Source organism: Leptosomus discolor, chromosome Z, assembly GCF_034619465.1.
Source record: "Leptosomus discolor isolate bLepDis1 chromosome Z, bLepDis1.hap2, whole genome shotgun sequence".
In the NCBI taxonomy this organism is placed as follows: Eukaryota; Metazoa; Chordata; class Aves; order Leptosomiformes; family Leptosomidae; genus Leptosomus; species Leptosomus discolor.
Genome location: NC_141419.1, coordinates 84,693,133 through 84,711,013, shown reverse-complemented (window position 1 = coordinate 84,711,013; position 17,881 = coordinate 84,693,133). Strand labels below are relative to the sequence as shown.

Sequence of the window (17,881 nt, the reverse complement as noted above, 5' to 3'; positions counted from 1 at the left end):
TCTCTCAAAGGGAACAGAACTCTTACTTTAAAAAAAAAAAACATACAAACACCCCCACAAAAACAAGAACAACAACAAAAAAACCAAAACAAAATCACCACACAAAAAACCACACACTACAAAATGCATGTGACCCAGGGACTTACCCTTCTATGCAACAACACGAGCAGAGTGCACAGAGACAGTGAAGTCCACAGGGCGTGAAATTAAAATTTTCACACAGATACAATAAAGTAATGATACAATGTTACAACCTTGGCACAAAAATCTTCTGGTTTGAGTAAAGTCAATGTCATGTGATGTTACGGTTTGTGCACTGGTAGAAATGGTCTGCTGCTAAAAAGTTCGTAACAAATCAGAAGGAGCGAAAGAAAGAAAATTGTACGGATAATTACAATAGGCCTATACATTTTAGTGATCTAGACGTTCCTTAAGATGCTCATCACAGTAGTATCTAGCTGTCACTGCAGGCTGAGTTAAGGAAGCACAGGCTTCTTTCACGCCTAGAAATCTAGATGCTAAGATGTCATTAGGAGATAGGAAAAAGAAGATTAAAAGAGATTTGAACTTGGAAGGGGGAGGGAGAGGATATCTCTCTTATTAGGTTGGTTTGTTGCCTGTGAATGAGGTGGATATGCAGCCTCCAAGTTCCAAGCATATGGGGAAGAACAGGGATGCACAGAGCAATTAACAAAGTCAAGCAGAAGCTGGGATGAGCAGCAGCTGGAGCACTGTTAAAGCCCTTCTAGGAACTGCTTCACCTCTTAGAGAAAAAAAAAGGCAGTGCTGGAAGAACATAGCAAGGACAAGGTCATTGGAACAAGAGCGGAGCTTGAAAAATTCCGGGCAGATCCACATGTAGGGGTGCAGACAGTATTACAAGAACACACCACATCAGACTCGAGACTTGCAAAGCAAGTTACAAACAGCACCCTTTATACTACCAATATACCTACATAGTGCAACACTGAATTATCAGATAATCTGCATGAAGCAGGAAGCATTTTATTTCGAAAAGTATGAAAAAGTCTGCAAACTCATAAATCATAAAGCTGATTGTACATTATGATGTTTCACAGATACCTGATAGACTGACAGGCATGCATGCATTCTACAAAATATATTTATTGGTCTGAACTACAGGGGGGGAAAAATCTGAATTCAGTACCACAGCTCATCTCAAACCACAATTTCCTGATCACAGGCACAGAAGTTAACACACACAAGAACTATTGGTAATGCGTTTCCAGTAACCCTTCTGGAAATGCAACAGAAAAAGTCAGTCTAACAGTGCAAAGGTCGTTCCTTACAAGGCGTGTTTCTCTCACCCTACTGATCCAAGACAGTACACACAGAGAAACATACAGCCAAATGTGACTTAATAAAATCTTCAAGTCTTCAGCTTATTAATTTTTTTAAATTTTTCTCATTTCGTTCCAGCGATTTCATTAGGTTAGACTTCTTCATCTTTATTAAAAAATAATCAGAACTGAAATGTTTCAATAAACCCAATTTCTGTTTTAAGTAGTAAAAGATGATTCAATGCAGATGAAGCAAAAATGAAAGTTAAAAGTACAATGGCATTAGAGGCTTTGAGAATCTCCCTTAAAAGATTTTAAACACATAAATTATATATTAGTACGCCAGAACATCTTTGGTTGCTTTTTACAGGGGAAAAAAAAAAAACCAAAAAACTAAACTTTAAAAGCGATTTTTTCGTAGAATCATAGAATAGTTTGGGTTGGAAGGGACCTTTAAAGGTCATCTAGTCCAACTCCCTGTAATGAGCAGGGACATCTTCAGCTAGATCATTTTCACTATGTTCTCCAGCTGTACATATCAAAACAAGACCCTTTAAAACTTACGAGTAGGAAGAACCAAAGGAGAAAAACCACGCTAAAGACACCACCATTAAAACAGAGCTAACTTTGTACAGGACAGAAAACAAAGACACAATACTATTTTCAGTAAAAGGTTTAATTTTCCATCACATTTTCAAATTATTTCCCTCCCAAGACATTCAGAGTAAATGAAATAATTGACATTTTTCTTCTTTTTTTTTGTTCTTTTTTTTTCCAGAGGGTCATAAATAAAGTACAATCTTATAAACAACACAGAATGGATAAAAATTACCATGCATGACCCCAGATTACCTGGGAGCTAGAAGCCCATTGCACTCAAATTTAAATGCTAAATATAATCAGTATCTACAACTAAATAAATCATGGAAAAAAACCCCAAGATACTGTTTTCCTATATCTAAATGTTGAGGAGATAACTTTAGTGCTCTAGTCATAGCCCATCACAAAGCCAAGTCTAACAATGTTCAATAGCATGTGGTTTTGCAAAGGAAATCTGGGCTAGGAAGAGAAAAAAGTCACACCTACACAGTAAAAATTGGTGCACTCTGTTTGAACAAAGATCTGTAACCAGGGATTACACCATCAACTCTTTGTTTCCTTCAAATCTGTATTAGAAAACTAGAAGGTAGTTACATGATTCAGAGTCCAAAAAGTAAAGCCGGAAAGCCAACAGAACAGAAATATGTTTAACAGTTCAATACTCTTTACACTGAAACACTGCCATGATCTTCCCTACCCAAATGTGGAGACATTTTGGTTATTTCACTACCCTACCCCAGAAAAATCAGGGCCCAAATCTTCTGTTATTATGTCCTATTGAACTAATTCCAGATATGTAACATTATGAGATTGAGACCTAAACCTGCATATTGGGCTTTTCCGTATCAGAAATGTCTTCACATGGACGTTAAGAGATGAACACATCGTTATTTAAAAATCATTGTAATCCATGTATAATGGATGACTTTATTTTAAAAGCTGTATAGGTTAGAGAAAACTACAATGACAATCTTGGAGTATGTGGAGTTAAGAACACAATAACGATAAGAAGCCAGGATACAAAGTAACTGGACCCTCTGGTCTCTATCTAAATGTTGCACGCTCTGGATGCATCATCTCACAATTCTGTCTGATGGCCACCAGCTTCTCCAGCAGGCAAGATAATAAAGAATTGTTCCCTACTCATTTGCTGCATGTCACACTTGATTTTATGAACTTATAATAGTATCCTAAACTTAACCACCTCTTTTCCAAGCTCAAGAGTCCTAGTCTGTTCTGCTGTTAGTTCCACAAGTTCCACATCACGTTTGGGAGCAGTCCATTGCACTGCTCAGATGTGACGACCAGAGTAACAACACACCTTATATTCTTATATTCAACATGTCTATGGAACAAAAATTTGCTACAGCAGTCTTTCACTCCGAAAGTGGAAATAATATAAAAATGATAAAGTATGTTAAAAAGAAATTAAAAGGGGCAGCTAAAAGGGTAAAAATGTTTGCAAATGGCACACATTTGTCTAATAGCCATACTAGGGCTCTAATAAGGACACACAACCTATAGAGAAAAACTTCATAAGGATGGAGTCATACCAGCTAAGCGAAAAAGTAAAGGAGACAGTTATTTCTACTGAGGTCCAACTAAACAAAATAGCAAGGAACAAGCTGATAGATTAAGGAAGAAAAAAACCCCAACCACTCAACCAAAAAAACCCTACAAAGCCAAATCCCACAATAAATTCCAGCCGAAGCCTAAGCGTTATCCTGCTAAAAGCATATGGTGTAATAAAAAATTGCACTTTAAATATATATAAAAAATAGGAAGTCTGAATATCTGTTAAAGCCAAGAGGAGATTAACTTATAAAGGAGCACATAAAGATGATGAGGCTATAGCAGAAAAAACTCATTGAGCTGACACATACCACGCAGGAGCTTAGGAATTTTCTGAAGCCACAGAGGGCATGCTGGAAGACCTGTCTCAAGTTGAAGCGTCATATAAATACATTACAGAACAAATCAACATGAATGAACAATAGTAAATTGCTGGGATCAGCTGGTACTCGCTCAAACTTCTGAAGGAGCTCAGGTACGCAACAGCTGAACTATTAAAAGTAGTGCATAACTAATTGCCTAAAACTGCCTCACTTCTGGGGCAAACATAGGGTTTTTTAAAAGTGATCTGGAATGATGCAGAAATCTACAAATGAAGAGGTCTGATGTTTAGAACAAGAAGATTGATAGAAATTATAACAAAGAATCGATAAACTTGACATATTGGCAGAATCTTTCTGTTAAGTCTTAATTCATTGGGGACCTCTACTAGATACATAGAATGCATCTGAAAAAGGAAAATACAGTCTATCTGGACTTCCAAAAGCTTTCCAGCAAATCTATCACCAAAGACTTAAAAGTTGCCATAATCTAAGAAGAAAATCCATTAATGCATAGATAACTGTTTGAAAGGGAGGAAATAAAGAGAAAACATTAAAATCAGTCTGCTATAAAGTGGCCAGGGAGGTCACCCGTGGAGCCTCACAGAAGTCTGTTAGGGCCTGAACTCTTTAATGCATTCATAAGTGGCCTAGAGAAAGCAGAAATAACGAGATGACATTCGCTTCTGATACTATGCTATTCATGGTAGCAAAAACAAAAGCTGGAGGTCTCTATTTAGGCAGAGAATTAGAATATCGTGAAGGAAAAAAGAAAGTACATTAAAAACTGGAAATGGGGCAAATCAAATAGTATAAAGCACTGGTTAATGTCCTTAAGTGACAGAGAGGCAAGAGTTTCTTTTGTAAATAAGCAACACATCAGCTGGCAATAATTGAGAAGACAGAGCTGTGTCTGTCTGCTGAGACCATCTCCTGTTGCACAGTACAATTGACTAGCAGACATGGGATGTGACTGGTGCAAGGCCCTGCTCAGACCTCAGAAACACTGCAGTATCCTGGTCACCTATGTTCGAGTTACAGGGCATCACCACTTCACGTCAATTCTAAAACAGATTCTCCAACGCAGTCAAACTTCCCAGCCTTCCATCACCACACATTTTTATTAAACACATTACCACATCACAAGCTCACGTTCTACTGAGGAAGACGCTGTATGTTCACAATCACACATATCCAGTCCCTCTCCCAGAGTGTTCAGTACCTAAGCCTTTTGATTTATAATGTGAGCACTAAAAATGTGTTAATAATCAAGGCACTGACCATGCAGCACACAGGTTAACCCTGCATTTGCCTCCAATCCATACTCAAAATGTGAATGACAAACAACTTATTTTTAGATCCACATATTCAGCTACAAGAGGATAAGGTGTCAGTGTGCGTTACTCCAGGCATATATTACAGCCCGTGGGACGACAGGTATCACCAAAAGGCGATTTAACTGATCCTAAAATAAGTCATCGACCATAAAAGGAGCTGAGGATAACTAGCTCAGCTGTCTCAAGATAAGCAAGATGAATTCCACCCTGACTACACTAGCATCACAGTTAATCATCGTTATTATATGGACCAACCCAGCATGGAGATGTACTGTGCCAGGATGCTGCCCTGAAGAGTTTACAGCCTGAAAAGTCCAGGCAGGTGAAGGAGAGAGAAAAATAAGAATATATTAACACATAAGCAACACGGTGGAAGTATGACAGAGCCATCTTTTGGGAGAATGTCTTCTTAAAGTAAGATGCAATTATTCCGTATATATTATTAATCACTTCCTCCCATCCCCAAAAAAAAACCCACAACCAAATGCAAATCCAAGTGGAAAACTCCTCTGAAAGAGAAGGAGCGGAGAAGTGACTATAGCGCTAGGAAGAGAACCATGAAGAGAGGAACCAAGACTGGTCTTAATTTGGCAAGCTCTGTAGAAATTGCCATCACAGTAATTCCAATAAAATGTTTAAAAGCTACAATGCAGAGCACTGAAAGCATCAGTAGAGGAAGAAGAGACAGCCAAATCAGGTTTTTTGACAAAGGAGTAAAGCAAAGCACAGAAGGAACCTGAAAATATTTTTTCAAGAAAATATTTTGAGACTAAATTTTCATTTGTTGTGATTACAATTGCAAACAAGAATCACATCCAATGAATCAACATTCACTTAAGAATTACTGTAGTATTTGAGAACTTGTAAAAGCACAGGGGAAAAAAAATTTTAAAAAAGTAATTAAGATAACAATGAAAATCATAGCAAGAAGCAGACCTGAAGAGTTAAGTCAGCTACATAATATGATTTGTACTCTATTTTCCTTTGCTTATTATTACTTTCAAACTACAATCAAGTTATTGTCATACCACTGCATGATGGAAACCTTGCCAACTGCTTCAAAACTGACACGTTTTCTGTTGCACTGAACATTCCCAGAAGACATTTCCCCTCATTTTAATACAAAATCCTGTCAGATCCACAGAGCTGAATAAAAAAATGTGTAAAGGATATGTAGCTGTAATAGACCTCCCCCAACTAGTCAACTTTGGAATAAAAGACGATCAAAAAAGACTCAAAGATCCAGTGCTAGATTAATGCAAATATCTGCCTGTTTGCAAGTGTACTTTTTGATTAAACTGGCATACATCAAGTACAATTAGAAAGGTTATTTATAACTAAGAAATACATAATTCTGCATTTTAATGAGGGTGACAATTACAGCCAACAGTTGCTAATTAACATTAATCCTTTTGCACTGCAAGTCAGAATTTCCCAGTATGATTTTCATTGTCAGCAATGGACACACCAAAACTGTTATCGCAAAGCAGCCGTTAGGTAGGCTGCTTTGACAAATAGGTGTTCCTGTTACACACAGTAAAGAAAAAGAAGCTGATGATGTGTTAAATTTGATAAACTCAGATGTAACTACAGAATGTCATTTCAAAATTTACTTGATGTCTACAACGAAATATAATCAAGGTTTATCATTTTCAGGGCTGAACCCAATTCCAAGTTTCCCAAGAGCCAGGCTTCACAGGTGAAATCTGATTTCAGTACAAGCTTGAAATCTCCCACTGTTAAATTTGGTTTTGATCCCAGTCCTGGGTTCACATCTGCATTTCACCCCTAAGACTTCAAAGCTTCTAGTGGTGGTAACCGAACAGCGTAAATAAGGAACAGTGTTTGCCCAGTCTGTATCAATTTCTGAAGCAAAACTCTGGAGCAAGTACTGAAGGCAGGAATGATTACTACAGATTCATTTACTACTGCAGTATAGCCTTATTGAAAATCTTTTTCTTACATGGATTATCAAGAAAATTTTGGTTCTCAAAACCACTGAATTTTAAATCCTAATCTTCCAAAATTGCTGTACCGTATTTCTATTCATGGATTAAAGATTTCTCTGTAAATAAATGCAGTGTCTATAACAACAACTGTTGACCTAATTAAACACTTCTATTCCTGATACCCATGATCCTCTAAAAGACAGACGATTTAAATTTGCTAGGCATGTCTTTCCAAAAAGAGAGCTATCTCTGTTTTAGCCTCTCAGACATCGTCTTTCCAGACAGAAGCACTAGAAATCAAACAGTCTCTTTTGATACTGGTCTTTAACAGGAAGAGAGACCTGGTCCAAACACCATCAGAGGCACAAGATCATAATGCAGCCAGTAAATAAAGCCTCTGGAAGAGTGCTGAGGTGCTCACCATCTGGGTCAGGCAATTGGAGTGGGATCAATATCAGAGATAAGTAAATGAGAAGGCAGAGAAGGAGAACTGTGAGCACTAAGCAAAGAAACCTACAATGCACTTACAAAGCACTGTAAAATTCACATTTATTTTGTAAGTATGAGATAGATGGGTTATTTCTACATACAGAGGTGCCCAACTGAAATCAAGATAAGTGATATTAATGTCCTATGGTCAGTATTATTGAACCTCGAAAGCAATAAACTATGAGTCGATAAATATTACATTTGCAACATAGTTAACATTCTTCTACTGTCTCTGGCACTTATTACACATTGTAACCGCAAGTCCACAATACATTATTCATATTTGGGGTGTCACTGAGTGATGGATTGCTGTAAGAGAGGCTGTCCTTTAAATAAATCAACAAATAAAAATGCAAATGTTAACATTTTCAGCCACAACTTTTTCCATCTTGAATGGGGAATGAAAATTTCACATTATATCGACAGCCAGCAGAGAGAACAATTAACAACCTACACTGTGAATAAGAGAGATTAATTTGCCAACGTCTGGTTTTATCACTTGCATATGGAACTATATTGGACATTTTGTGCTGCTAGCTTTCCCAGGGAGTAGACAAGACTTGCGTCTCCTACCACGTTCAGCACCTAACCCACCATCCCACTCCAAACACACTTTTAATCCCTCTTAACTGTTCCTAAATTAGATCTGGAATGAAAGTTTTCTCCTTCTTACCCTCCTTTTGAATCTTGAATGGTGTCTGATCCTAAGGGGGGGCAGGAATAAATCTATTTCTTTGGCAGTGCTTGCTTAGACTCTACAGTAGGAGGAACTTCATAGTATTGTCTTAAAAGCAGAACGTATTTAAACATCCAAAATGCACAGATCGGAAAGGCAACTGCCGCATAAGTAAGGCAAAAGCTTAAATCTCATCACTGTCGTATTTCCTAACACTCAGCATAACAGATCTACTCTAGACTATTCCAGTGTGCATTATTAAGTATACAACTCTGCACATTATATTTTACATCAGATATTAATTTGCTTAAAAGTCCCTGAATACACATTCACCTGAGATGTGCTGGGCAATTGGGTAAATAGTTTTGTTTTTAAAATGTCCCTAAACACAAATTTACACAATACAATCTGTTTATAAAAACTCCAACAGGCCACTGTAGTCTAACAGATAATAATATGGCTCGAATATAGTATTCATATTGCAGGAACTTCTAAATCACTTATTTTAATGGCTACAAGAAAGTTCACTCCAAGACAATGCATTCAGCTAGCATTAAAGCTCTGATTTAAAACTGCAACAAGAAAACATAGGCTTAATGCTGAAATCCTGGACTATCACTCAATCCCTTAATTTACCTAACTGTTCTTAAATTCACTTCTTAGATGCCCAAAGTGAAAAATGTTACAGGAGAATTATCTGTTTCCATGGTGAGCAGAACAACCTTTGCCTATGTCTTTTGAAGTGCTTGATTATCTGCAGTGTTATAGGACTTACTGTGCCAAACTCGACACTACAACTGTTCCTGCGTGGGGAGAGCCTGACAATTGCACCAGGGCTGTAATCAAATTAAATGGTCTTTCACAAGGCACAATTTACAACATTATGTTTTTTAAAGAATAGCTTAATACTTTGATTTAGGGCAGTTTAACTTCTGTTTTGCAACACACTTGTTTTGCTGAAATCAGTACCCGATTGTACCTAAGGTAAGGTCTAGTTTATGTAAAAACTTCTTCACTACTAAATGAAAGCATACAAATGCCACTACCTCCCCTTTCCAGATCACTTCCAGCTCACAGCCAAAACTCAGAGTCCTTCTTCTAGGCAAGTGACAGTTAAGAAAAAGATGGCCCTGGTCATCAAAAAGATGATGTTCAATATACCCAGAGGAACTATGCCTTAGGGGTAAGGAACAAACTTACTCTTTTCCAATTTGCCCAGCCCCAACCTTGCCGGTGATTATTTTTTCCAAATGCATCAACTTTGATCTAGATAAGTAAGTACATGGAGTAGAAAAGCCTTCCAGACCTCCTGGAAACATAATTTGAAGGGGCTCATGCAGGTGTAGACACTTGGCTCAAGAACACTGGATAACCAAACATGAAATGCTTGGCTGTACCACGAAAAGCAGTGACAGGCACGCATAGAAGCATGATAGGCAAACAGACCCACTATAAGCTGAATTCAGGGTGCCAGATAAAGAAACGCTATTTTTCTTTCAGAGACATCACTGAAACCACTATGTGCACATTGATTCTGCATGAATGGTCCTTCTACAGGTCTAGCACTAAGGCTGTCAAAGCACACACCTTTACCTTCTAGGGACACTTATTTTTTGGCCCAGACATGATTTATTCTGAGTGAGAGAAGAAAGTAGGACTGCAGCGATTCTTCCTCAAGCAGGAGGTAGCTGTAACACGCTGAAGCCTCCGGCTGAGCCCTGCCAAGACAGGCTATCAAGCCAACACATCTTCTACCTGCCATGCCTGCTTATCCAGCCAGCCCTCCCCAGAAGCTGCACTAGCACCCTGATGCCTTGTGCTGGCAGGGAGCTTCTGTCGCTTTCCAACACCTTCTCCTTGGCAGGCTTTCCATTGCTGCTACTGCCGGGTGCCAGGGTTTGTGCTAGTTAAAGCTGGCACAAACATGAGTTGAATCTAGTCCTATAAATTTAAATAGTCAAAAGTAATTAGGTTTACACGTACTGCCGATAAATAAATTTGCTCTTAGGCTAGGGCTTTGTGCTGCAAGTTTCAGGCCCGTGCCAACTGTTGTGGTTAAGCTGTTAACCCCCCCGCCCCCCAAATCACAGATTATAACAAACATGCTGACAAACCCTAACTTTAGTGGCACAAAAGCAGCAATAATTCTCAATATTGATTAATTTAGTTAGTTAAACCTGCACTCTAAGCTTATAACCATTCAGTGATAAATTGAGACTGACCTGCTGCCCAAGCAGGTTTTTTGATGAAGGATAGGATCAGCTTTAGGTCTCCACAGAAACACTTGTCCATTTACCATTTTCAATTAGAGAAGGCCATGAGTAAGGGAAAGCACAACATGGCTGCTTAAACTGGTCAATTATACTTACAGCACCGACAGAAAGAAAGAAAGAAAGAGAGGACGCATGGGAGAGAGAACACCCTAGAAATACAGGATTTTTCAAAATTTGTCATGAACTACTAAAATAAACCTTTAAGGATGACAGCTAATCAGACTCCTTTTACTGATCACTTTATCTGATATGATTTCTAACAGCATATTTCAACAAATATTTTACTCCCCTCTGTGGAAAAGAATGGACCATCAATCCTCTTGAATAAAATTCCTTTTTCTGAGCAGTTGTATGATGTGAATAATTATACCTACTCCTCAGTGCTTGAATGGAATCTCAACTTACCACTATTAGATGATATCAAGCAGTATCTTTACACACTCTTTATCTGATATTACCAGCTTGCAAAAGTAACCCTCGCTTCTAAAGAGAAATGCTTAGGTAATCTTGTGGTTTCTGTTTGTTTAAACATGCAGTTACTTGTGGGAAACGGAGCCCAATCTATCTCAGTTCTTAAATCCTCCCAGAATTATCATCCCTTCCTTCACAAGAAAAAAAAAAAAGTGTTTCCATAGCAAGTAAGTACAAATTTGTCAATATTGATAGTGGTTTTTCACCTATTATATATCGCAAGTTCTCTCAGAAGATAGAAATAAACTGCCAGCTGCTGCCAAGAATACAAGGATGATATCAAGCATACATTTTCCTAGTCCACTGGGCCAAGAGAAGATTAAATCTGACTCAAGCCCTCTCGTTCTCCAAGAAACATTTAACTCTTACAAACGGTCGTACATTCTTGTCATCCCACTGCACAAAGTCATGTAACTAGTGGGTGTAAAGTACAGCAAATTCATACTTTAATCTGCATTTACTTTGTTGCTTAACTAAAGATTTTATTATGAGAAAATATGGGATACGATAAAGAAAAGTAAGGATCGTATGCTGTTTTTCTAGGCACTTAGCACTAGAATTGTAATCCTGCCTAAAGAAGGCAAGTTGTTTTTAGACTCGTAAGTGTAAGAACAATGATGCTTTCTGTTTCTTCATTGGAGCAGAAGTGATAATGCTGCTTTTCCACTGCATTTAGTTCAGATATATAGTATAATCAGGAATTGCTGACTTAATCTGATTTTGTTGTTTGTCATTAAACATAAAATAACTCTGGTACAAAACATTTTAAAAGAAATGCCATTTGATAAAATATGGAAGGGGGCAAATACAGGGGGATTAAAATCTTCAAGTGGATTTAAAACCTAACACGGGTTAACACCACCCATTCAAATTATTTACAAACGTATTTAATGTGTCAGGACTTGGAACATAAAATACTTTCTGTTCAAAATCTAAGTAAAATTAAAATGTTAGAACTTGGCATATTCCTGCTTTTCTTATTCTAACAAGCAATTTAAGGCTTACTATAAATGTCAGAAGGATATGGCAGTTTTTAGTTTATACTATCTAGCTTGTGCTATTTTAGTTTATATTATCCAGCTCATGCGAACATGAAATATCATAGAAATTCAGCCACTTTACTGCATCTAGGAGAATTTGATGGTTATGTTTGCAGAATCTTAAACCAGAGATTACCTAGTGGCTTACCGTGAAGTGTCATGCTGGATGGGTGATGTGGCTGTGGTTGCATGCTTTTTGCTGCTGCCTATCAGCACAGGAGACATGGCTGCATCCTTCCTAGGTCCTGAAGTTGTCCCTGTGGAATGAAACAAAGACAAACCAGACATCAGAGGCTACTAAGTTTTGGACAGATGTTTTGTGACTCTGCATTATTACGGAACATTGCGACTAAAAGTTGCAACATTTTTGGAGTGCCATATATACAGTGAAATGGCAATCAAAGAACATCAGCTGACAGTATTGTGCATAGCATGTGTTTCAGGATCACGTAGAATCAAATCTGTAGAGTAAGTCACACTCTACAGCCTCTACCTTACTGCCCAAAGTTTGACAGACTTGCACTATTACCATTTCTTACAGAGGTCCACAGGATTCAGCTTGTTTCACAGATGCAGTTCTCATGACATGCTACACAATGTTAGTTTTCCGAGTGTAAATATCACTAAAACAGTATTGTGCTTTCAATAAAATAAAACTGTTAGTCCATTCCTTCTTTCCGCCCTCCCAATAACTCTTGAATTACAAAATAAACTAGGTTGAAAGGTGAAGTCCGGAGGCCACGTAGTCCAATCCTCCATTCAAAGCAGGGCCAACAAGACCAGGATTAAGGCACTTGTCCAGTTAGGTTTTGAATGTCTCCGCTGATAGTGAACCCACCTCTCTGGGCAACTTCTCTGGTTCCTGTGTTTGACCAACCTCAGAGTGAAAAGTGTTTTCTGTACAGCTAATCAGAATTTCCTGAGTTGTAACTTCTTCCCATTGTCTCTTGCTCTCTTATTGATGACTTCCAGGAACAGTCTTATTCCCTCTTCTCTACATCCTCTCCTTAAGTAGCTGAAGAAAGCAAGAAGATCTGTGCTGAATCATCTCTTCTTAAGGCTGAATGCACCCAGCTTTCTCAGCCTTCCCAGTAGGTAATATGCTCCAGCCACCTGACTGTCCTTTTTGCCTCTGCTAGACTTCACACAGTTTATCAATGCTCTCTTTGCACTGTGGAGCCCCTAACTGGACATTGCGCTCTACAGATACAGTCTCACCAGAGCTGATCAAAGTGGAAGTGTCACTTCATCAACCTGATGACCACAATTTTGCTATTATGGCCCAATATGTGGTTTTGGTTACTCCATCACACAGGCACACTGCTGACTCGTGTTCAACTTGCTGTTCAGCAGGACACCCAGTTCTTTCCTGGCAAAACTGCTTTCTAGGTTGTCAGCACCCAGTTGGCCCTGTGACATGAGATCAGTCCAACCCAGTTAAAGCAACTGGCATTTCCCTTTGCTGAACCTAAACAGGTCTCTGTTAAACCACTTTCCCAGCCTGTTAAGGTCCCTTGAATACTAGGCCCTACCCTCCTGCCTATTGACTGCTTCCCCAGTTGGTGCTGTCTGGAAACTTGCTGAAGGTGCATCCTGTACCACTGTCCAGGTTGTTAATGTTAAACAGGTAACTACTAGCAATGTCTGTCAGCTGGACTGATGACAAACCTTTGAGGCTGGTGGTCCAGCCAATTTTCCACCCATCTTCCACCATACGCCCACCCATCTGAGAACTGGGTTTTATAGATAGGATTTAGTTAGACAGCTTGCATAAAGGTAGTCAGAGGTAAGTGGAATAGGCAAATTAGGAGTAACTTGATCCACTACACAAAAGCCTGTGGGTTTGGGCTTTTTAAATCTACACTAATTAACTCTGTCCAACCAACATCGCTTAACTAAACAGCAAGTATAGGGAAAACTACAAGTCTCAGCAAAATGTGAAGTCAAATCAGTGTTTAGCTCTTTAAGTAATTCTGTCATGCCTAAATATTTCTCAGCTCTGTGAACATCAACATTATCTACCATCCATGCTGAAACATGAAGCAACAAAACAAGTTCGTAATTCCAGCTTCAGCTCAAGGTTTACAGATGTCCAAGGGATTATTTAAAATACTGCATTGATTTAAGATTTATACAAATATATATAACATGGTAAACCCACACGTTTTAAGGTGTATTCTAGGGAAACTAACAAAAAAAATGGGTTCTTACCACCCTGCTATAATGCATTGTGCTTCAGTAGCACAGTGAAAAAAACCTCGTCTAACAAAGAGTTAATGATCAGTGAAAGAACTCTTTTAGAAATATCATGGCGATACATGTTGATTATGCATTCCTGGTAACTTGATAGTGTGCCAATCCATGATGAGAAGAGCGGGTATGCATATAAAGACTGGAACAGAAAAACTTAGACTTTTGGCTTTATGATCGAATAAGAGATATTTAGAAATCATTTCAGTGACAGTGGAATGGGGCAGATGGATTTTAAGAAACTAATACCAAAGTAATAAAAACCTGGTGAGCATGGGAGAATATATTCAATTCCTAATACAAGAAAAGGCTGGCACACTGTCAACATACTACATTCATAGCAAAGTAGATGTATTTCTCCGAAAAAGAAAATATATGGACTCAGAAGTGGCCAATACAGCCTCAAGGGGACTGTTCAAAGACCCAAGTTTGAAAATATTACCAGGGCTCGAAATGGAAAACAAGAAAAGGAACTAGGTAGGAATATATTGAGGCTGTTAGGCTGCATAGACATAAAACAGGGGTAGCAAGAAATCCTGAGTAAGTGCATATCTAAACAACAAAATGTTTAAAAATACATCTTGAAAAAGGCATGCAAGTTGATTGAGGGAAAAGAAATACCAAAGAGCAAGAAGGTATATGAATACACAAATAAGATTAAATCAATAATGATCAAGCTACTAATAATTTTAAAATATACTATAAGAAAAAATAAAGGAATATTGGCAAGTAGAAGATAATAAAGACCATACAAAGCTGATGAAAAGAAATTATTGGGGGGGGGGGAGGAGAAGATACAAATTCTTTGGTCTGAAGGATATGTATTTCAGGGCTAAAGGGAATTAGTTAATGAATTTATGAAGTAACTGGTAATTATTTATGAAAAGTCATAGAGAACTTGGGCGATACAAATGACAGCAAATTAATTAGATTTGCAGGTGTTGGAAGACAGTCTGAGACTGGAGACCTTGCAGATGATCTAGAGAAGCAAGAAACATGGAAAAAGAATAGGCACATTCAACCTTGGGAAAAAAAAAAAAAAAGATTGTATACGGTGTGATAATCTAAATCCTGACAGCAATGGAGAGAACCTGGAGTAGCAGAGAATAGTAAAACACAAACTAGATGTAAGCTTGCAAGGCCAGCTACCCCCAAAGCAATTATATGTCTTCTAAATGGTAATGATAAGAATACTATTTTCAACTTGGTGTAAGAATGATTTAAAGATTAAAGACTCTTTTGAGAAAATTCAAATAGCTGTATATTTCTGCTTGAGAAACAGACAACTAAAACATGAAGAAAGTAGGCAAGTAGAGCGGTCTACATTTTGAAAGTGTAAACACTAAGAATTAAGAAATACAGTTGAGGCAGTTTCAAGCAGTAGTGGGATGAAAGCGAGCAAAGGGAAATCTAGGTTGATAATCATGAAAGAAATCTTTATGAATTGAATAATACTAATATTCATAATACTTAACATTTACATAGTACTTCACATCTTCAAAGCACTTCACTAATATTAACTAATTGCTCTGTTCAATTGTAGGGAGAAGTCTTCCCTCAAGGGAAGAAGTTCCAGATCCTGAATCCCTAAGAAGCTACATTAGAAAACCTACTGAAAAACAAACACTATACAGAAAAATCAGCCCCTGGAAAAGTACAGATTCTAAGAGCTAAAATAATTTTCCTTCTCTGGCTTTTTCTTTTACATAAGGAAAGTTATGCATGCTATACAATATCATGCAGATGCTATGTCCCCCAAAGAGATACAAAGGGGAAAATAGTTCATTCTTTGTTTTGATGCAGAGATATTTCAGGAAGGGTGTGAAGAGGAAGACTTTAAACTGAAATGTAAAGTGCCCAATATTGCAGAATGCAATAGATAGAATCTAGTTTAGCTACCCAGTCTAAAACCAGAATTTTCCAGTGCAGATAGGAGAAACACACATTTCTGTACTCTAGTGCTTCTTAACTAGACAAGTTGTTAGATTTTAGTACAAATTGACATAGCTGCTCGTGACACCAGTAAAAACAATTTACTACTGAAAAGATCTAAGACTTGAGGATTAGTTTGTCTGCTTAAAGTTTTGCTGGTAGAACTAAAAAAGTTTGGCTACAAGACACAAACACCTGCTAAAGCACAGAAATAAAAATCAAGGAGCAAACAGAAACAGGAGATAAAAAGCAACAATGAGAGAATAAAAGCTGATTGTCTAAGCTGATCCAGCAAGCTTCTACCCTGAAAAGAGCGCAGAAATGCCCCTTTCGCTCTACGAGGTGGTAGGACCAGATTAACAATGCTCTTCTCTCCATTACTAAACATGTGTGAGGAGAAAGGAAAAGTGGGTTTATTAGGAAATCACCTTTTCCAAACTCACTGCACTCATAGTAAGTGAGCAGTGCTGTTGGCAGTAAAGCCTTCCACCATTCCAGCATGGGAGCAATTTCCTGATTAATCACAGAATCAGAGAGTGGTAGGAGTTGGAAGGGACCTCTGGAGATCATCTAGTCCAACTCCCCCACCAAAACAGGTTAGCCTAGAACAGGTCACACAGGATCACATCCAGGCAGGTTTTGAATATCACCAGAGAAGGAGACTCCAAAACCTCCCTGGGCAGCCTGTTCCAGTGCTCTGTCACTCTCAGAGTAAAGAAGATCCTCCTCATGTTCAAGAGGAACTTCCTGTGCTCCAGTTTGTGCCAGTTGCCCCTTGTCCTCCCACTGGGCACCACCGAGAAGAGCCTGATCCCATCCTCTCGACACACGCCCTTTAGATATCTGTAAGCTTTGAAGGTTCCCTCCCAGTCTTCTCTTCTGCAAGCTGAAGAGGCCCAGGTCTCTCAGCCTTTCCTCAAGAGAGATGCTTCAGTACCCTCATCAGCTTAGTAGCCCTCTGCTGGACTCTCTCCAGTACTTCCCTGTCTCTCTTTAATTGAGGGGCCCAGAACTGGACACAGTACTGCAGATGTGGCCTCACCAGGAAAGAGCAGAGGGGGAGGAGACTCTCCCTCGACCTGCTGGCCACGCTCTTCTTCATGCAACCCAGGATGCCATTGGCCTTCTTGGCCACAAGGGCACATTCCTGGCTCATGGTCATCCTGTTATCCACCAAAACTCCCAGGTCTCTCTGGATAATCATTTTATCTTCTAAAAATATATAAATAAATAAAAAATTTAAGACGATAAAGGTAGTTGAACAAAATAGCACCAAAATCTTGTACAACTGGTTATGTTGCTGTGGAGGGACACTATCAGGAGTTGCACTGTCCCCCATATACACCCACCATTCCTAGTGGTACAGGGAGATTACATAGTGAGCCCAAAGGCCCACATCAGCACTGGCACTGCACTAAGATGTGTCTGGAGAGAGTCCCCATCCTGAAGAACGTACAATTTAAATCGACAAGACTGATCAAGGCAGGAGAAAAATAAACCTCTGTAGCAATATGTTAACATCTGACTGTCAAGAAGTTTTCAGTGGACATGTTTCTGTACACAGTATCCAGAACTGCTGTTTTCTGACCAAAAGGCCACCTTAACCTATGTGGATAAATAACATCAAGTTTCATACCTCGAGATATCATCTTGTTGACTTTGTTCACCTTT

At 38.6% G+C, this 17,881-nt stretch overlaps 1 protein-coding gene across 1 annotated transcript in view; it reads right to left on the bottom strand.

The window, feature by feature from the left end:
- KIAA1328 (KIAA1328 ortholog) overlaps positions 1 to 17,881 on the bottom strand; it is a 175,254-nt gene that overhangs the window by 15,623 nt on the left and 141,750 nt on the right. The window contains exon 10 of the mRNA XM_086479814.1: positions 12,177 to 12,285. Coding sequence (XP_086335940.1) covers positions 12,177 to 12,285 — 109 coding nt within the window. The remainder of the gene's footprint in view (positions 1 to 12,176; positions 12,286 to 17,881) is intronic.